Raw genomic sequence first — 15816 nt, 5'->3', positions numbered from 1 at the left:
GCAGATTTATTCTTTAGACAATATTGAATATTCTAAAGGAATTCAAGGTCAGAGTATAAAAGTTGCTGGACTGTTTCTCAAACAACCATGTTTTTCTCATGGTCAGTGAGATGTAGGGTATTCAAGTGTGGAATCTTCTCAATATCTTCATTTGTTGGTAGATGGAAGGTAAACTGCAAATGTTTAAGAAGAAGCTTTGTCATAATTTTATAATTTTGATATAAACTTTACGTTCAAGTTATTACTTTTAAATATATTATTGTTGTTAAACTTGCACTGTTTTAATTAAGTTTAAACATTCCCTGTCAGTTAAATGATATTTCATTATACTTTGATATAATTTGAATATCTAACTTACTCCTGAAAACAATTTATTATTATAACCATTTTTGAATAGGTGGCGTTGTTGATTAACATCTGTGGAAGTCAGGTGCGAGTGTGTTTGGTCGTGTTGCACGAGTTTAAGTCTTTAAATAGGACCTGTACTGGGTGTGGTTTAAAACTATGTTTGGGTCAATCAAAATATCTCAATTTTATTAACTTATTCGCTTTGAAACTGAAAAAGTTGTAGAAGTAAGGAAATATAAATATTCATTAAAAACGAAAGCATCTAGTATAAAATAAATATAAATTCGTCATAGATTCGTAGGAAATTATTATAAAGTTATAGTCTGGTAACTTGTAAGGAATAGTAGTACTACAAGTAATAGGTAGTATCATTGTCACTGATGGAAAACTCAAATAATTTGTCTACTACGGCCGTTGTTAATTCAACTGGCGATTATTCTCCTCCACGTTCAGCTCCTAATCGTGCAAGTACGATTGTATCCTTGATTAAGATGTTTTGCAAAGGGGCATCTGTAATCTCTGGAGCTTATTTATTTGGAGTATATGGGATCAGTTCGTCATGGCTGTTAATGGGATTAGTGCTATGGATGGTTCGAGAAAACCACCTGAAGAAAAAACAGGAACGTATTGCTCACAATAAAGCAGCTGTCGCTAATGAAAAAGTTGCAGTGTTAGCTAAATTAGAGGACTTGCCTTCCTGGGTAGGTTTGATTGACACTAATGTTATTTTATTTTCACATTTATATTCACGAAGTTAAACACTAATTTTTTTAATCTGTAAACATTTGTAACAATGCAGCATCCTACCCAGAATACAGCCTTCATGATTTTCACTTTCAAACATGTCAGTTAATCATGTTTTACAAATTTTTGTGTTTTCTGTACTTTTTTCCATATTACCAGTGGACATGTACTTCTGTTCTAGTACATGTAATTCCAAACCTAGCTCCACTGACTTGACATTTTGCAAAATATTTACCTCAGTCAGCTTATAAATAACTAGCCTGTTCTTGTTGACTAACAGGTTTGTGAATATCATCTCTGGACCATTAATGATAAGTGATTTTATAAAACTGAATCTGCTGTCTAAACAATATAATATTAATACACAAATAACTGGTTTGATTTGCTCCTTGAAAGCTGTCTGCATATCCATCCCAAGAAAAGTTAAACCCATCATTTTATTTTGAGGAAGTCATCAATTCCTCTCTTAAACTCCAGTTAGACACCAGCTTTCACTTCTGATGGCAACCTATTCTGTAAGCTAATTGACTTGTTTAAAAATAAAACTGCTTTAAATGGATCCCTGTCTGTCTTTTCCAAGCCTTAAACTTTGGTCCTTCTATCTTATTGTTTTTCAGAATGCAGTGCAAAAAAACAGACTTATTATAGATAGGTTTCTGAATTTTTGATAGCTCAATTAACAAGCCATCCAATCAGATGAATGTTTGAAAATTTATTATCAGTAATAAGTCCTTTGTCTTTCCAAAATTTCATAACTGACACATATCACTTTATACTTTTCACTGTAAGAATTGGGATATGTATGACTAATTTCTTACAAGCTATTGCTATAGGAAACAGTTTTTAAATGCTCAGGTCATTCCCACAACTAAACATTGTGACACTTGATGTGTGCAAAGCATGCCACGTCTAGTACAGGGGTATTTGAAAATTTAATACTATGAGATTAAATCACGAGTCAGGTGTTTTCTTATAGCAAAGCCACTTCAGGCTATCTGCCGAGTCCACCGAGGGGAATCGAACCCCTGATTATAGCGTTGTAAATCCGTAGACTTACCGCTATACTAGCAGGGAACACACGAGTCATTGTAACTATAAATACTGCACATACACACACAGTATAATGTGTTAAATTAAAAGGAGTAAGTTTTTAACACGTACGTTGTGCATGCCATGAAGAAATGATCAGTGCATGGCCTGATCGGCTTTATCACATCCTATAGCCCTATAAATTGATTTTGAGAATCTCGGTGTTCTCTCGTGTTGAGAAAATAATTTTCATAGTAGTATTGCTTAGTATCATTACCAAAGTTGGACAACATATTGTTTTGACTGTTATTCAAATCAATAGCAAAAGTAATATATCCTTTTTTAAAATATTAGACCATTATCATTAATAACCATATCTTTAAAGTAAATATTTGCAGTATATATTTTTAAGAGCTTTTGCAAAATTGACCATAGTACCATGTAATAAACAAATCTGTTTATGAGTATGTCATTAGAGTTTTTATATCAAATCAGTTCTGTGTGTGTATGTGTATATGTAATTTGTGTGCATGTGCACAAGACTTTAACATTTGGCTTAGAACATTTCATATCAGTGAGCTTATAACCCTCAACAAAGGATTAGACTATTTGTTTCAATAAATATTTTAACTCTACATTCTATTTTTGTTTCAAATTTTCGAAGAAATATTTGTTTTATAGAAAAAAATATTTTAAAGGGAAGTTCAGTTTGATTATATTTGCAAGTTGACTTACATAAATATAAACATGGAATCTTTTACAACTGTATTTAAAGTCATTGCTTAGAATCTTTTACAACTGTATTTAAAGTCATTGCTTGGAATCTTTCACAACTGTATTTAAAGTCATTGCTTCATTTAGGATGTTAGGAGCTTGTGAGAATTATTACACTTAAATGTAGTGAAGTAACTTAGATGTTTATAATTCTACAAATGAGATTAAAGAAAGAAAATTTTTAACACTAAAAATAGGTCCAAATAAATATATGCAAATGAAATAAAAAATAAACAACAAAGCAAATATCACATTAGTAACTCTTGGTTATCAGAAAATTCACCGTTAATATATGTTATTGTGTTTATTCACCTAGACACACTATACTTCTAATAATCGTACAAAAACATCTTTGATCTCTACTAATGCTTACATCATTTGAAATTTCAGGTCTACTTTCCTGATGTTGAGAGAGCAGAATGGGTAAACAAGGTAAAAATTACGAGTACCTTACATTTTTGGCACCAACCAGTTAACAAAACTGCTTCTTGTAATTTGGTTTTAATTTGATTTAGGTTTATGAGTTTTATTGTCTTTGTTGTTCTGTGTGAATTTATAATATATATTAAAAAAAACTTTTTAGATCCAATTAACCGTATAGTTTTACAGAAAAGTTGTGTAAATGGAGTAAAGAGTATCGGATAAAGCATGAGTAACTAATGGTTAAACTTAGGTGATTGTTGTTAACCACAGCAAAACATAGATATTTTTCAATTTAATATTTGTATTAGATTTATAAACCATTAGTTTTCTGAAATAGAAGCCATGCATTTTTTTGTTTTTTTCTTTTTCTGCTAGGAATAAAGTTATTTGTCACTATTGTTCTTACAGTATATGAGATAAATAGTAGACATTTGGGACTTTATCAAATATATTGAAATATTGCTAAGGTTTTAAACTACTTATTGAGCTGGTATAATATGTGGAAGATCCCTTTTAGTCAAATTGAGGCTATCTGTGTTCATTATCATGTAGCCTTGCAGGGGGAACTGTTGACATAGTTTGTGAAGAAAAGTTTACACTGTAAGCTTTAGGAACTGTTTCTAACATAATGATGCATCTTCATTTTACAGTTTAGTATAAAATTTAGTGTGAGGTGTTTGTACTGTTTAAATTAGCTATTACTGTTCAGCAGGATAACATTTTGCATGTACAGGTATAATATCTTCTAAACAATTTATTTTAGCTTGTGATAAGACAGCCAGGATTTTTAGATTTTATGCACAGAAATATTAAGTCAAATGAGATCATCGGTTGTTAGTTAGGTTTCACTTGGAGTGTTGTGTCCAGTTTTAGCTACCTTATTTAAAAGAGAACATTGAATTGTTGGAGAGAATTGGTTTTAAAATATCAGCATACATTATGATTAGAAAATGCAAGTTTGTGAAGAAAACTTGGATGTTACTTAAGTTAGTGGTAGCTTTCTGACAGAATAATCATAGTGAGACTATGGAATAGTTCACCCAAGTACACCACATGACTCCTTGTTATCCCTGGAAGTGACGTTTACAACATGTAAACTCACTGTGACAGTGAAGAGGACAAGATTGTTAAATAGTGTAGATTAACTCCAAGCTATAAAGTCCAGTGACTCTTTGATTTTTTAAATGTCTTTATTCAGCAAGACTTAGCTTATTCTTTTATTATTAGTTGTTGAACTAAATCACCATTGTAAACATAAATGTAAGCATCCTTTACATTTTATTTGTATATGTCTCTCTTGATTTTATTTTCTAGTTTTATCAATACATGCCATTTTTGTCATTTAACCTTTTGTTGTTTGTTTTTATAAAGAGCTTCCTATGTGGGTAAAAGTAAGTTTATATCCTTTGAGAGCTTCATAACTAAGAAATACAAATTACAAATAATTATATTTTAGTGGAACTTAATGGTTTCTAGGTCTATTAACATTCAATGGTGCATTTAGCTGTGTGTGTGTGTGTGTTTGTTTATATATGTATATATTAAAAAAATTATTGTTTGCAGATCCTACACAAAATGTGGCCCTATATTGGTCATTATGTGGAGGATCTTTTGAGAACCAAAGTGGAGCCAAGTGTTCGTGAGAGCTTGCCTTCATATTTGCGGAGCTTTAGATTTGAAAAGATAGTCCTTGGAGACATGGTATAGTGTTTCTAATATGAATAACTTTTTCTTCTAAGAGCCCAACCTGCTATGTAATCTCAAGTATTATTCTTAACTCTGGTAAAATTAATAAGGATCTTTTTCAGTTGTACTTTTGTGAATATGAATTATAGCCATACAAGTATACTTCTGTATCAATTGAAAAGAATAGTTTGATGTACAAATATGGGTCTTTATAAAAAAAACAAGTATTTTGTTTTTGCCATAAATTTCAATGAAAAAATTGTGATTACGTAATAATGTATGGTCATATTAAGGAAACAATTTTAACATGAGTCGTATTGGTGTTTCATTATAATCTAATCCATATAATGCAAGGAAAGATAAACTGAATTACTGTATCTCAGAATGGCTGGTATGGGTATAGACACTTTTATTGATAAACAGAGAACAACATTTCAACCTTCCTATGTCAAATTCAGCTTTATTAATTGTGTTAATACCCATGCCAACCATTCTGAGATATATTTTTATTTCAAGTGGGTTTCTCGTCATCAAGAAAAACTGAATTATTTTCATTAATATATGCTAATTAAATATATTTTACAAATTTTTACATAAAATATAGGATAAGCAGGAGCTGTAGAATAGCGTGTACACACAAGGTAAACAAAAATGGTGACAATAGGTGAAGAGGACGATGGATATAATGTACCAGTTGTATTGTACATGTCTGAATCAGAGCTTGCAGATGATGATGTGTCTAACATTAACATGTTAACCAAAGTGGATTGGCAGTTGTCTGATCTTTTGTGGTATGCAGTTGTTTCAACAGTTATATGCCACAATGTCATAAAAGACTGGTTTACGTTGCTAATGTCATGCAAATGGGAAGAAATGTATAGCTGTCAATATGGTCAGATTGGGACATTTGTTTGATTTACATATTTCTATAATGAATTCTGAGGTTCATCTTCACACTTCAGGTGTTACACTTCTAGCACTATCTGGGGAAGACCAATCATTGATTTCTCTGCTGTTATCTTTTGTGAGATTGGTCATTGTATGGGTCACATTTCTTCTCCTGAACTTGCCCTGTTAATTCTCTTGAAAAAACCAAACCTGTTTAGTCTGAAGAAGATTTAATAGCCTTTTTACACCACCAGGTTTTGCAGTGTCTGTAGAATCAGCTAAGCCTAATACCACATTCCTGGACATGATTTCACTGGTATGTTATACTTTATCCAATTCCGTTTTCCATATATATTTTTATTACCTTCACGTTGGCTTGTTTGTTGTCTTCAGTTCTTGCTTTACACATGGTTTCACTGTTGTTTGGATCTTCTGAGTAACAATGCAACATTGTCCTGTGTCTATATGCCTCCTCTTTATTTTTGGGAATTATATTTTTGGTGATGTTTTCAGTCATGTATATGGAATCTTGTGTAATTTGTACATCACCACTCAATCCTTTCCTCTTTGGTTGCACATTTGTTGCACTTTGACACACCCCTATTTACTTTACAGCTCCTTATCTACCTGTACCTGATCTCCTTCCAGCCATTTTTCATCATTTTTTCAGTGTTGATGGGTATGTTGCCAATAGTACTGGAGATTAATCAGAGAGTTCTATCCAGGGGGAGCTTGACTATAAGTGATTGTTACCCTTTGGCAATCTTTCACTTCACTTCCAAGGTTATTTTGGGTTTTGTGAGAAGGACTTGTACCACCATTTTTTTTCCTCCATCTCATTTGTCCTTTTTCCTTTTCCTTCTCAGTGATTTATGATCCTGTGACCAGCCTCTGTTTTTCCAAGGTAGAACAAGATTTTCTGTCTCTACAGGCCATTGCACCTGTTCATAATCTTTCTCTGCTTGTTTGTTTTTGTTGCATCAAACTGGAGACTGATGACCTGCATCAGGTTTGCCCCACCTCTTTCTAATTTCCAATCTGTCTCATCTTACCTTATGTCATTACTCACCCCTACGTAGGGTGTTTCTCTAGGTTTTTCAATTATCTAGAGGAAAGTTGCAAATGCTTATGTGCATTTCTTGATATTTTGTCATTTATGTTTTCTTTCATTTATTATCCTCAGTGCTTCCTCTGTATTTTTGCATTGCCCTTTGGACTTACATCAACTCTGTATGTTTTATCAGACATTCAGGAGCATTCATTCATTACTTATATGCTCTTAGGTTGCTCGTTCCTCTTTCATTAGTCGACTGACTACTGTTTGCTTGTTTCAAACAGGAGTGTGCCTGTTACCCTTATCAGCTGCTTCTGGAGGTAGTTATAATTGTCATTTTAGTCAACTTGAAAAAGTCCTCATGTGACCTGTCCAATATCTTGTCTGTTTGAGTGTTTTTCTTTTTCACCCCCATTTTGACTGAATCTGCCTTCAAACTCATTCAGTGGGTTTTCAGTTTGAGTATAGTTTGTGAAGTTCTGTTGCTTCTTGAAATGTGATCTTGGGTCAGGCTTATATGTAGGCTTTTCATGACCAGTGGAATTTCTCAGGAATCCTAAAACTTCTTTTAACAGTATAAATAAAGCTGTAATTTTATTGTTTGAGCTTCTGTGTATATTCTTCTTATGAAGAGTCTATACCAAGGGGTATTTAGTTTCTCAGATATGCTCTATTGTGAAAAACTATTGAAAAGAAAGTATTCTAACCCTCAAACAAAATAAAACTTATCAGTCCTAGTAAACTGCACTTTTATACCTTAAGGTTTGAAGTAAGTCTTGTAGCACCACATTTGCATGTTGAACATTGTGCTTTTAAAAATAATTCCCAACTAGTTACCAATCTAAATTTTTTTTTAGTAATTTTTGGTAATATATTTCTTGTTAATAATACTAGAATTGTGTGATATCATTTCCATATGAAAAGTACAGAAATATTTTTCTAAAATAATTCACTTCAGAATATTCAAAGTTAGCAAGTTCATGATAATGAAAAACCCACTTGAAGTAAAAATATATCTCAGGATTGCTGGTATGGATATTAACACATTTACTAATAAAGCAGAGAACAGTGTTTTGACCTTCTTAGGTAAAACCTGAATATGACCTAAGAAGGTTGAAATGTTGCTTTCTGCTTTATTAGTAAAAGTTTTAATACCCATACCAGCTGTTCTGAGATATATTTCCACTTGAAGTAAAAATGTATTCTCAAGACAGATGGTATGAATATTAAAACTTTAATTAAAATAAAGTACAGAACAATATTTTGACCTTCTTAGGTCATCTTCAAGTTAACAAAGAGTACTTTGGCTCAAAGAGTTCTGTAATGCATTTGGTTATGACACCCCAATACTTAACTACAGGCAACATTTTCTTTACATATATTTTGTAACTGTTTCTGCAGGAAAGATATAAAATGAAATAAGATAAACATGTTAGGTGATTAATGAATAAAAATGACATTACGATCAGTAGTTTAATATTAATTTACATTCATATTTTTTATGTTGTATGCACATTTTATGATGTCAGAATAAAAAAACAAAATATTTGTAGTCTTATTTTAAAAATATTTACTGAATACTTTTTCAAGGCTTCAGATTAATAACATAAAGACAGAGTTGTAAGAAAAAAATGTAGTTTTATTGTTTTCATAGGAATAGTGTTTTTACAGTTAACGTCTAAATTTTAGATGCTAAAAATTCATACCAATACTAAACCAATTTATTTTGGTTAAAAAATTGTAGAAAATTTGTATGAAGTTTAATGCAGTTATCAGGTATGTCTCACCCACCCACAACTTCTCTTGGTGTTCTGATTGATCAGTCTCTTAAACCTTTTAAACAGTGTGCTATTGTTGTTATTAGGATTTTAGATTTTATCCATGAAAATATTTAATGTAAATCTAATGAGCCTGTAATATTATTATAGAGGACATTGGTTAGGCTACATTTGGAATATGATGTTCAGTCTTAAGCTGTACCTCAGAAATGACATTGAATTGTTGGAAAGGGTTTAGAGGACTATTACTAGAATGATACCCGAGATGAAAATGTTATCGTACAAACTTGTTTTTCTCTTGATAAAAGAAGAGTTACAGGGACACTTGTGAAGATGTTTAATGTTGTTGATATTGCTGAAGTAACAACTTTTTAAACATAATTAATGTCAAGAATGATGAGACAAAAGGACACACAAGTTTTGGCAGGAAAAAATGTCATCTTCAGCATAGATGGACCAAAAGGTTCCTTGTTGTATTTTAATGCTATGTTAAAGCTCAAAGAGTTAAGGAAATTTAGATTTTGGACTTTTGCTACATTCTGTTGTACTTTACAAGTATTATTTTTTTTATAAAAGCAATATATATTTTTCATCTAGCCTCCAAGAATTGGTGGTGTAAAAGTTTATGAAGAAAATGTGGGAAGAGATGAAATAATTATGGATTTGGAAATTCTGTAGGTAGTCTTGTTTGTTATGTATTTTTTAGCTTGCACTTTATATATAAATGTCCACTGATGTAATAAAATCATTATTTGTCAAAAACTTTAAATAAAAATCAATTTCAATATATTTTTTTACTTTGGAAATCTTAGTCATTTCTTTGAAGTTACTTTGGAGTTTTCAGGAATTTGACTTTCTTTTGTGTTTTCCTGAAGAAGTATTTTCCGTATCTAAACATAGAATAATGGCTCAGTTTCTGGAAGAAACCGTTATTAATCACATGAGAATATTTGACCTCAGTAAAGTGTGTTCTTGAAGCCTTCAGTCATTTTGCAATAAACTTTGTTTATATTGAAATAGAAGGAATTTGCAATGAGTTGCTCATATGTCCATAATTTAGCAGTGGGCTATAAACTGTTTGTATCCAATTGCTCTTTGGCTAACTTTAAAGAAATATTGGATACAGTAGCATATTAACGCATGTTTGAAATAATTAATTTGGTCTTAGAAAAGTAGAGTAAGTGTGTCGGAAGAAAGTTCTAGTAAATAATTTTAGTATTTGTCGTGTAAGTTGGTAATATATACATTAAATGACAGTAAATTGCAAGGAAACGAAACTCTACACTGTGAAACTGTCAGAATCCCAGTGAACTTTTAAAACTTTCATTTAGAAATTTTTTTTTGTGAGCAGACTTGCGAAACATTTTTCTGGCCAACAGGAACCACATGTACATTGAAAAGAGGAACTAGTTCTTCATTGTAACAGTAAACAAAACCTGTAACAAAAGTTGAATGAATTGGAAAATATTACACGGAATAGCATAATAAATGTTGTGGTTTAGATAATATTGTGATGCTGTGAGTGGTTTGGGTTTGTAGATTGGATGTTTGCCAAAGAAATTAGAGTATCTATACAGACCTGTTTCCCTCTAGCCATAGAGCTTAATGTAACTTGTATTTTCATGTGAAAACTTGTATTTTCTTTAAAATATACTAAAAAAAGATGTTCTGTATCCGAAAAACTGGAGAGATTTCTCCTGCTCCTAAAATAATTTTAAGTCCGTTGAAGAATGAAACTAACATTTGTTTACATTAAAATATCATAGTTCATTATCAGTCAATACAAAAGTGGTATTTAACTTCTATCTACTTGTCTAAGTCTTGGTACACAGATAATGAACACTTGTAGACTAGTCTCCATATCTGCAATGTTAAATTCAGGGTTTAGTTCCTTTCAGTGGACATAGCAGATAGTCCAATATGGCTTTGCTATAAGAAGAACACACACACAGATACACACGTGTAGAATACAATAACAAAAAGATTTCTTTGGCAATGAAAGTTTGTATTGCAATTCATTTAATCTACATAATTCTGTGCAAAATAACATTTTAAACACTTCTAGTAGTGATGTGTGATAATGAAAACTGTATCATCACATAATTAATGTATTTATTGTTTTTATTAATATCTTTGGTGAAAAAAAAAGGAATATAATTCAGTAACCAACTTTTTTATTTTTAATATTATTAAACTTAATTATTTTATTATTCAAGTTATTCTGGTGATTCAAACTTCTTGGTAGGAGTCAAGGGTTTTAAAGCAGGCATCAAAGACGTACAGGTAGGTCTAATTATGCCATTTGTTGCTGTTTGTTTTGTTTTTTATAGCTATATTTATAAAATAATTAAGTATGTGTGTGTCTGAGTCCGTCTCCTGTTCAGCATGCCAGACTGTTAGTTCGATGGTTATGATTCCTCTCCTTTTCATATACAAACAAAATCACACTTTAAACTTTAGGGTTGTAGGTGCGTTATAAGTGTGCTGGTAAGATCCTTCTATTTGATTAGAGTTGCCTTCCTTCAACCCTGTGAGCTTAAAACAAGGGACAGTTAGTATAGATAGACTTTGTGTAGCTTTGTGCAAATATCCCAAACAAATGTGTATGTGTGCTTCACATATGTACTTCACAGAACCAGGGCACATTACATAATGACTCATCCTATCACTTGTGCCGTGGTGTTGGATATTTGTTTTGTGGCTGCATTTTAATACTTTTTTAATGTACTCACTTATTTTTTGTCTACAACATTATATTTATTATATAGATAGATAGAAACGAGCCTCAGTAACTACAACAAAAGTTTTATGTATTTTAAAAAGATCAACAGGACACAAGCTATAATGTGGGGAATTTACGTAAGGTACACCTTCATTTTGGAGGTGACTACAAAAGTAGAACCCACATGGTGGTGGGGATGCATTATCTATAAGTCTATATGTTTCCTTGTCTTGTATGTTATAGAAAGAAGAGTAAACATAAAATAAGTCAGAGAAGTTAGGAGATTAAGATGCATGTGCACAAGCCTACAATGTTTCTCATCCATATCATCTTTCCACAACCCACAGACAGTTTGTGGGATGGTGACTGATCTCCAGAGAAATGTAAAATAAAAGAAATTAGATTAGGTTCTACCACTGAGGATAAGTAACATAACCTTACCTCCTGATATTTGTTTCCAGCCCCCATTTTTGTAGCAAAAGCTGAAATTAATAAGTTAATATTGGTAGTACAGTAGACAAAGCGTACTAGTGTAAAAACCAAACAAGGATATCTGAAGTATCACTTCCAACCTTTACCATTTCTGTTATTTGTAGAGTTTACTGTAACTATCAGTCTTCTTAGTTTCTGTACCCTTTAAAAGAACTTTGATATTTATGTACAGTATTGGTGTTAATACACACACAAAAATAATGCCAGGATGTTTAAATGACTGTATTAAAAACTAAAAGTATTTATTGGGAATTTCAAACAAAATATTTTTTCTTTTTATATTTTTGTACTTGCCAAAAATATTTCAATAATTTTATTTAATGTTTTTTATTAATTATTATTAGTTTTTTACACCAATATTTCAATATCAGTAATGAAGTATTGTAACTTGTTTTACAAAATCTGAGTAACTATGAAGTTGTAATACCTATAATTGAAGAATATAACATATTAATATTAGAAGAAGGTAGGCTGTATAATGGGAAAGAAAATTTTTTATTTTATTAAAAACATTTAATGTCATGATTAAGTATTTTAATTTTATATGTCTATTAATGTGCTTCTACTTTAGAAATTGAAATATTTTCAATATTCCATATTATAGGTTGTGCTGTAGTGCTCTTTTTAATATAAGCTGTGTTTATGATTATTGTTAAGGCTTGTTTAGGTGATTAAAACGTTTTTTATCACAGGTTTTTCCCTTGCTGTTTTTAACACAGTTCTTCCTTTTAATGTAATATTTACTTAACTGGTACATGTAAATAACAATTATGATAAAATATTTTTATGAAAATATAAAGCTTTTACTTTACACTGTAAAAGAAAGAACAATGTACTTTTTTACCAATTGGAGAGCATTTATACAATTAAGTAGTAAATAAAGATATAGCCTGCTTAAAATCAGGGGTACCTGGGTTTTCTGTTTATAGCTGTAAGAAGACACAAATACTCTCATTATGTTATGAAATAATGCCCCAGACTTCATTTTTATAAGAAGCAAAGGTAAGGTGACTGTTCGTGTGATCTGATTTCTACTATAGGGAGTCCAAGGTGTTTTTTTTATTACAGAGTTTGTAGTATTATAAATAACAAGAACATATTTATTAATGTCTAATCATCTCAAACACTAAATAAGGTTGATGTGGCATGCTTAAAACGAGATAATAAAGCTTCTTTTATAAAATGGCTCGCTACTACACAGAAGCTACTTCCAGCTCTTCAGTGCTGCTACAGATGAAACAAATGCTATCGAGCATCATTCCAGTGTTGCCAGCATGTTCAACAATTCAAGTGAGAATATTGACCACTGTCATAATCCACCAGAAGAAACTTATTTTCATTATTGCATGAACATTGCAATATTAACAGCTGTAAGGCTACATCATAAAGCATTCATGGTCCCTTGCCATGGCACAATAGTCGGTGTGACCACTAGTCAGTATAAAAGGCAATTACTGTGTAATTGTTACTCCTTTATCCTGTGCAAAGATATTTACTCTGTGAGTCCTTCTAATCCAACAAATCAGAATGTGTCACACTAATATAAAGCTACATACAATCACATACTTTGTCTAGTAACAGCAGTGTGCCTCCAGTCATATCTCAGGACTGAAATATGCATTAAAAGTGGATAGAAATTAGTTTTGTCTAAAAAATTGTTTAAATAACACAGTTATAAAAAAAACGTGTTTTTACTGGACTGATCCTCCTTGCTATTTAGACATTTCACTATTTCTTATTGGAACTTAAATAGCTTTTAAAATAATGAATTTCAAGGGAGAGTTTGATTGTATTTCTTGGTTACATTTTCATTTAATTGTTGAACAATAGTAAAATTTGTGATGTCATAAATGATATAAGGTCAGAATGTTGTTTTTTTTCATGAGTTACTTAAGGTGTAATAAATTCAAAGTAGTTTAGTGTTAAAAAAGTGTTAACTTTTAAATATTTTCTAAAATTAACGTGGATAACAAAAAGAAGACTGGGGATACTTTAATGCAGAATGTTAAGTATTGTCTCTGGAAGTTAGTTGTCTGATTTGTAACTCATTTTTAAGCATTCTGAAAGCTAAATTGCTGTGAAAACAATTGTATATCTTCTCATGGAATGGTAATGTGTTGTTGGTATATTTTTAATTCTTGTTAATTATTATGTTTGTTTTCTTATTTTAGTTGCATGGGAAGCTGAGAGTCATAATGAAACCCCTTGTGAAACAAATTCCATTCGCTGGTGGAGTAACTGTATTCTTTTTATCTTGTCCTGTAGGTATCACTAGAAGTGTTATGATTTCTAAAATGCTTTTTATCTCATTTTAGAAAAGTAATGTGCTGTAAAATTATACTTTTGGGGCATAAAAAAATTATATTTCACCAATTTAATCCAGTTTACACAATAACTTGTTGTTTTGAAACAGTTTACTAATATAAATAGCATCTCAACCACTACTATGTCCCTCATATCCCAGCTGGCCTAAAAAGACATTACATTGGTCCCTGGATACAACATATATGCTGTGTTTGACACTGAACTCTATTTTCACTTAGAAGCTTATGAATAATTATGATAATCTTTCTTGAGTTTATTTCACAAGGAGAGACTAAAATCTCTCATTGTTTTTTTTCTTGAAAAAAGAAAAATCTGGGGGATCAGATTGAGGGTTATTAAGGTTGTAAAGGGAATTGATAGTATTAATATTTAATAGCAGGAAGTGTAGAACTAGGGAACACAAATATAAATTTTGGCAAGGAAGAAGTCATCTTCAGCTAAGACGGTTTTATTTTTCTAACAGGATTGTTGGCTTTTGGAATGGGTTACCTTTGGGTGTTGTAGAGGCAGTAGAAAGTTTAAGGAAAAGCTTGTTAAGTATATGAATGATAGGGCTGACTTTAAGATCTTTTAAAAAAATTTAATTTGGAGGATAGAACAGCAGATATGGACCAATAAGTCTCATGTTGCTCTGAAATGTGTTAATTTTCCATGAGAAACCTAAGTAACTTATGAATCTCAGAACTCTCATCTTGAGTATAAAGAGAAGTATGTGCTGAGAGGTTTTTCTGGTTCAAATAAGGTCAGTTCTTAGAAAAGAACTGAATTAATATTATTTATCCTCTCTTTTTATTATAGGCAATTGATTTCAATCTGACAAATTTGGCCGATGTGCTTGACATTCCTGGACTTAGGTAAGAACATGCATCAGAACATGTATATTTGGAATTGCCTGAATTTTGTGTGGTGTTTAAAACATTATGCAGGTAAAACTTATGTTTTGGTACACACTGAGGTTTGTATTATTTACAGTTTTTTAGGTGGAGTAATTGTAATAGTATTCAAGAATGTAAGTGTTAGAACATGAGAAATATTTGGCAGTTTAGAAAAACAAAAAACTTAATATCTCGCTAATTATCTCTACATTACAACACTCAACTATAATCTTGTTAAAATTTTTTTTGGCTCTTGTCAGATTTCATAAATAAGAAACAGATTAATTCTTCATCCTAAATAAAATACATAATTCAACTGAGCAAAGATATCTTATGATTTTACCTTCAACACAAATATATGTGGAAGGAACAACTAAGCAAATGGCACCACTAAGAAATAAGTATATTAACTGCTTAAATTGAAGTGGATACTACCAGCATCAGGCTGAAAAATCACAATTTATCCATCTGTTGGCATTGCCAAATGTTCAACAAGGAGAGGTCTGAGGCTATTTACTCTACAATGCTCCATGTGTGTTCCCCTAATGCTTCCATCTCAACTGCCCACTTGCACAGAAAACTATAAGAGCTGTGTCTGGCAACTTGGCCAGTGTGTTATCTTGTGAAGTAATATGAATACCAGCTGCTTGAGGTATGCATTAGTGAACTGATATATTA

The 15816-nt window shown here is 31.3% G+C and overlaps 1 protein-coding gene across 2 annotated transcripts in view; it reads left to right on the top strand.

Moving 5' to 3' along the window:
• Positions 1–385: 385 nt before the first annotated feature.
• Positions 386–15816, top strand: part of LOC143239452 (extended synaptotagmin-2-like) — a 64974-nt gene continuing 49543 nt past the window's right edge. The window contains exons 1-7 of one of the 2 annotated variants that reach the window (XM_076480533.1): positions 386–1049; positions 3286–3327; positions 4882–5019; positions 9322–9398; positions 10941–11007; positions 14110–14199; positions 15062–15117. In XM_076480533.1, coding sequence (XP_076336648.1) covers positions 729–1049; positions 3286–3327; positions 4882–5019; positions 9322–9398; positions 10941–11007; positions 14110–14199; positions 15062–15117 — 791 coding nt within the window. In that variant the 5' untranslated portion in view covers positions 386–728. The remainder of the gene's footprint in view (positions 1050–3285; positions 3328–4881; positions 5020–9321; positions 9399–10940; positions 11008–14109; positions 14200–15061; positions 15118–15816) is intronic. The other variant, XM_076480540.1, reaches the window with a different exon arrangement.

The sequence above is a fragment of the Tachypleus tridentatus genome, chromosome 2, assembly GCF_004210375.1.
Source record: "Tachypleus tridentatus isolate NWPU-2018 chromosome 2, ASM421037v1, whole genome shotgun sequence".
NCBI lineage: Eukaryota > Metazoa > Arthropoda > Merostomata > Xiphosura > Limulidae > Tachypleus > Tachypleus tridentatus.
Note: the sequence above shows the minus strand (reverse complement) of the source record. Positions and strands in the feature narration are given on the sequence as shown.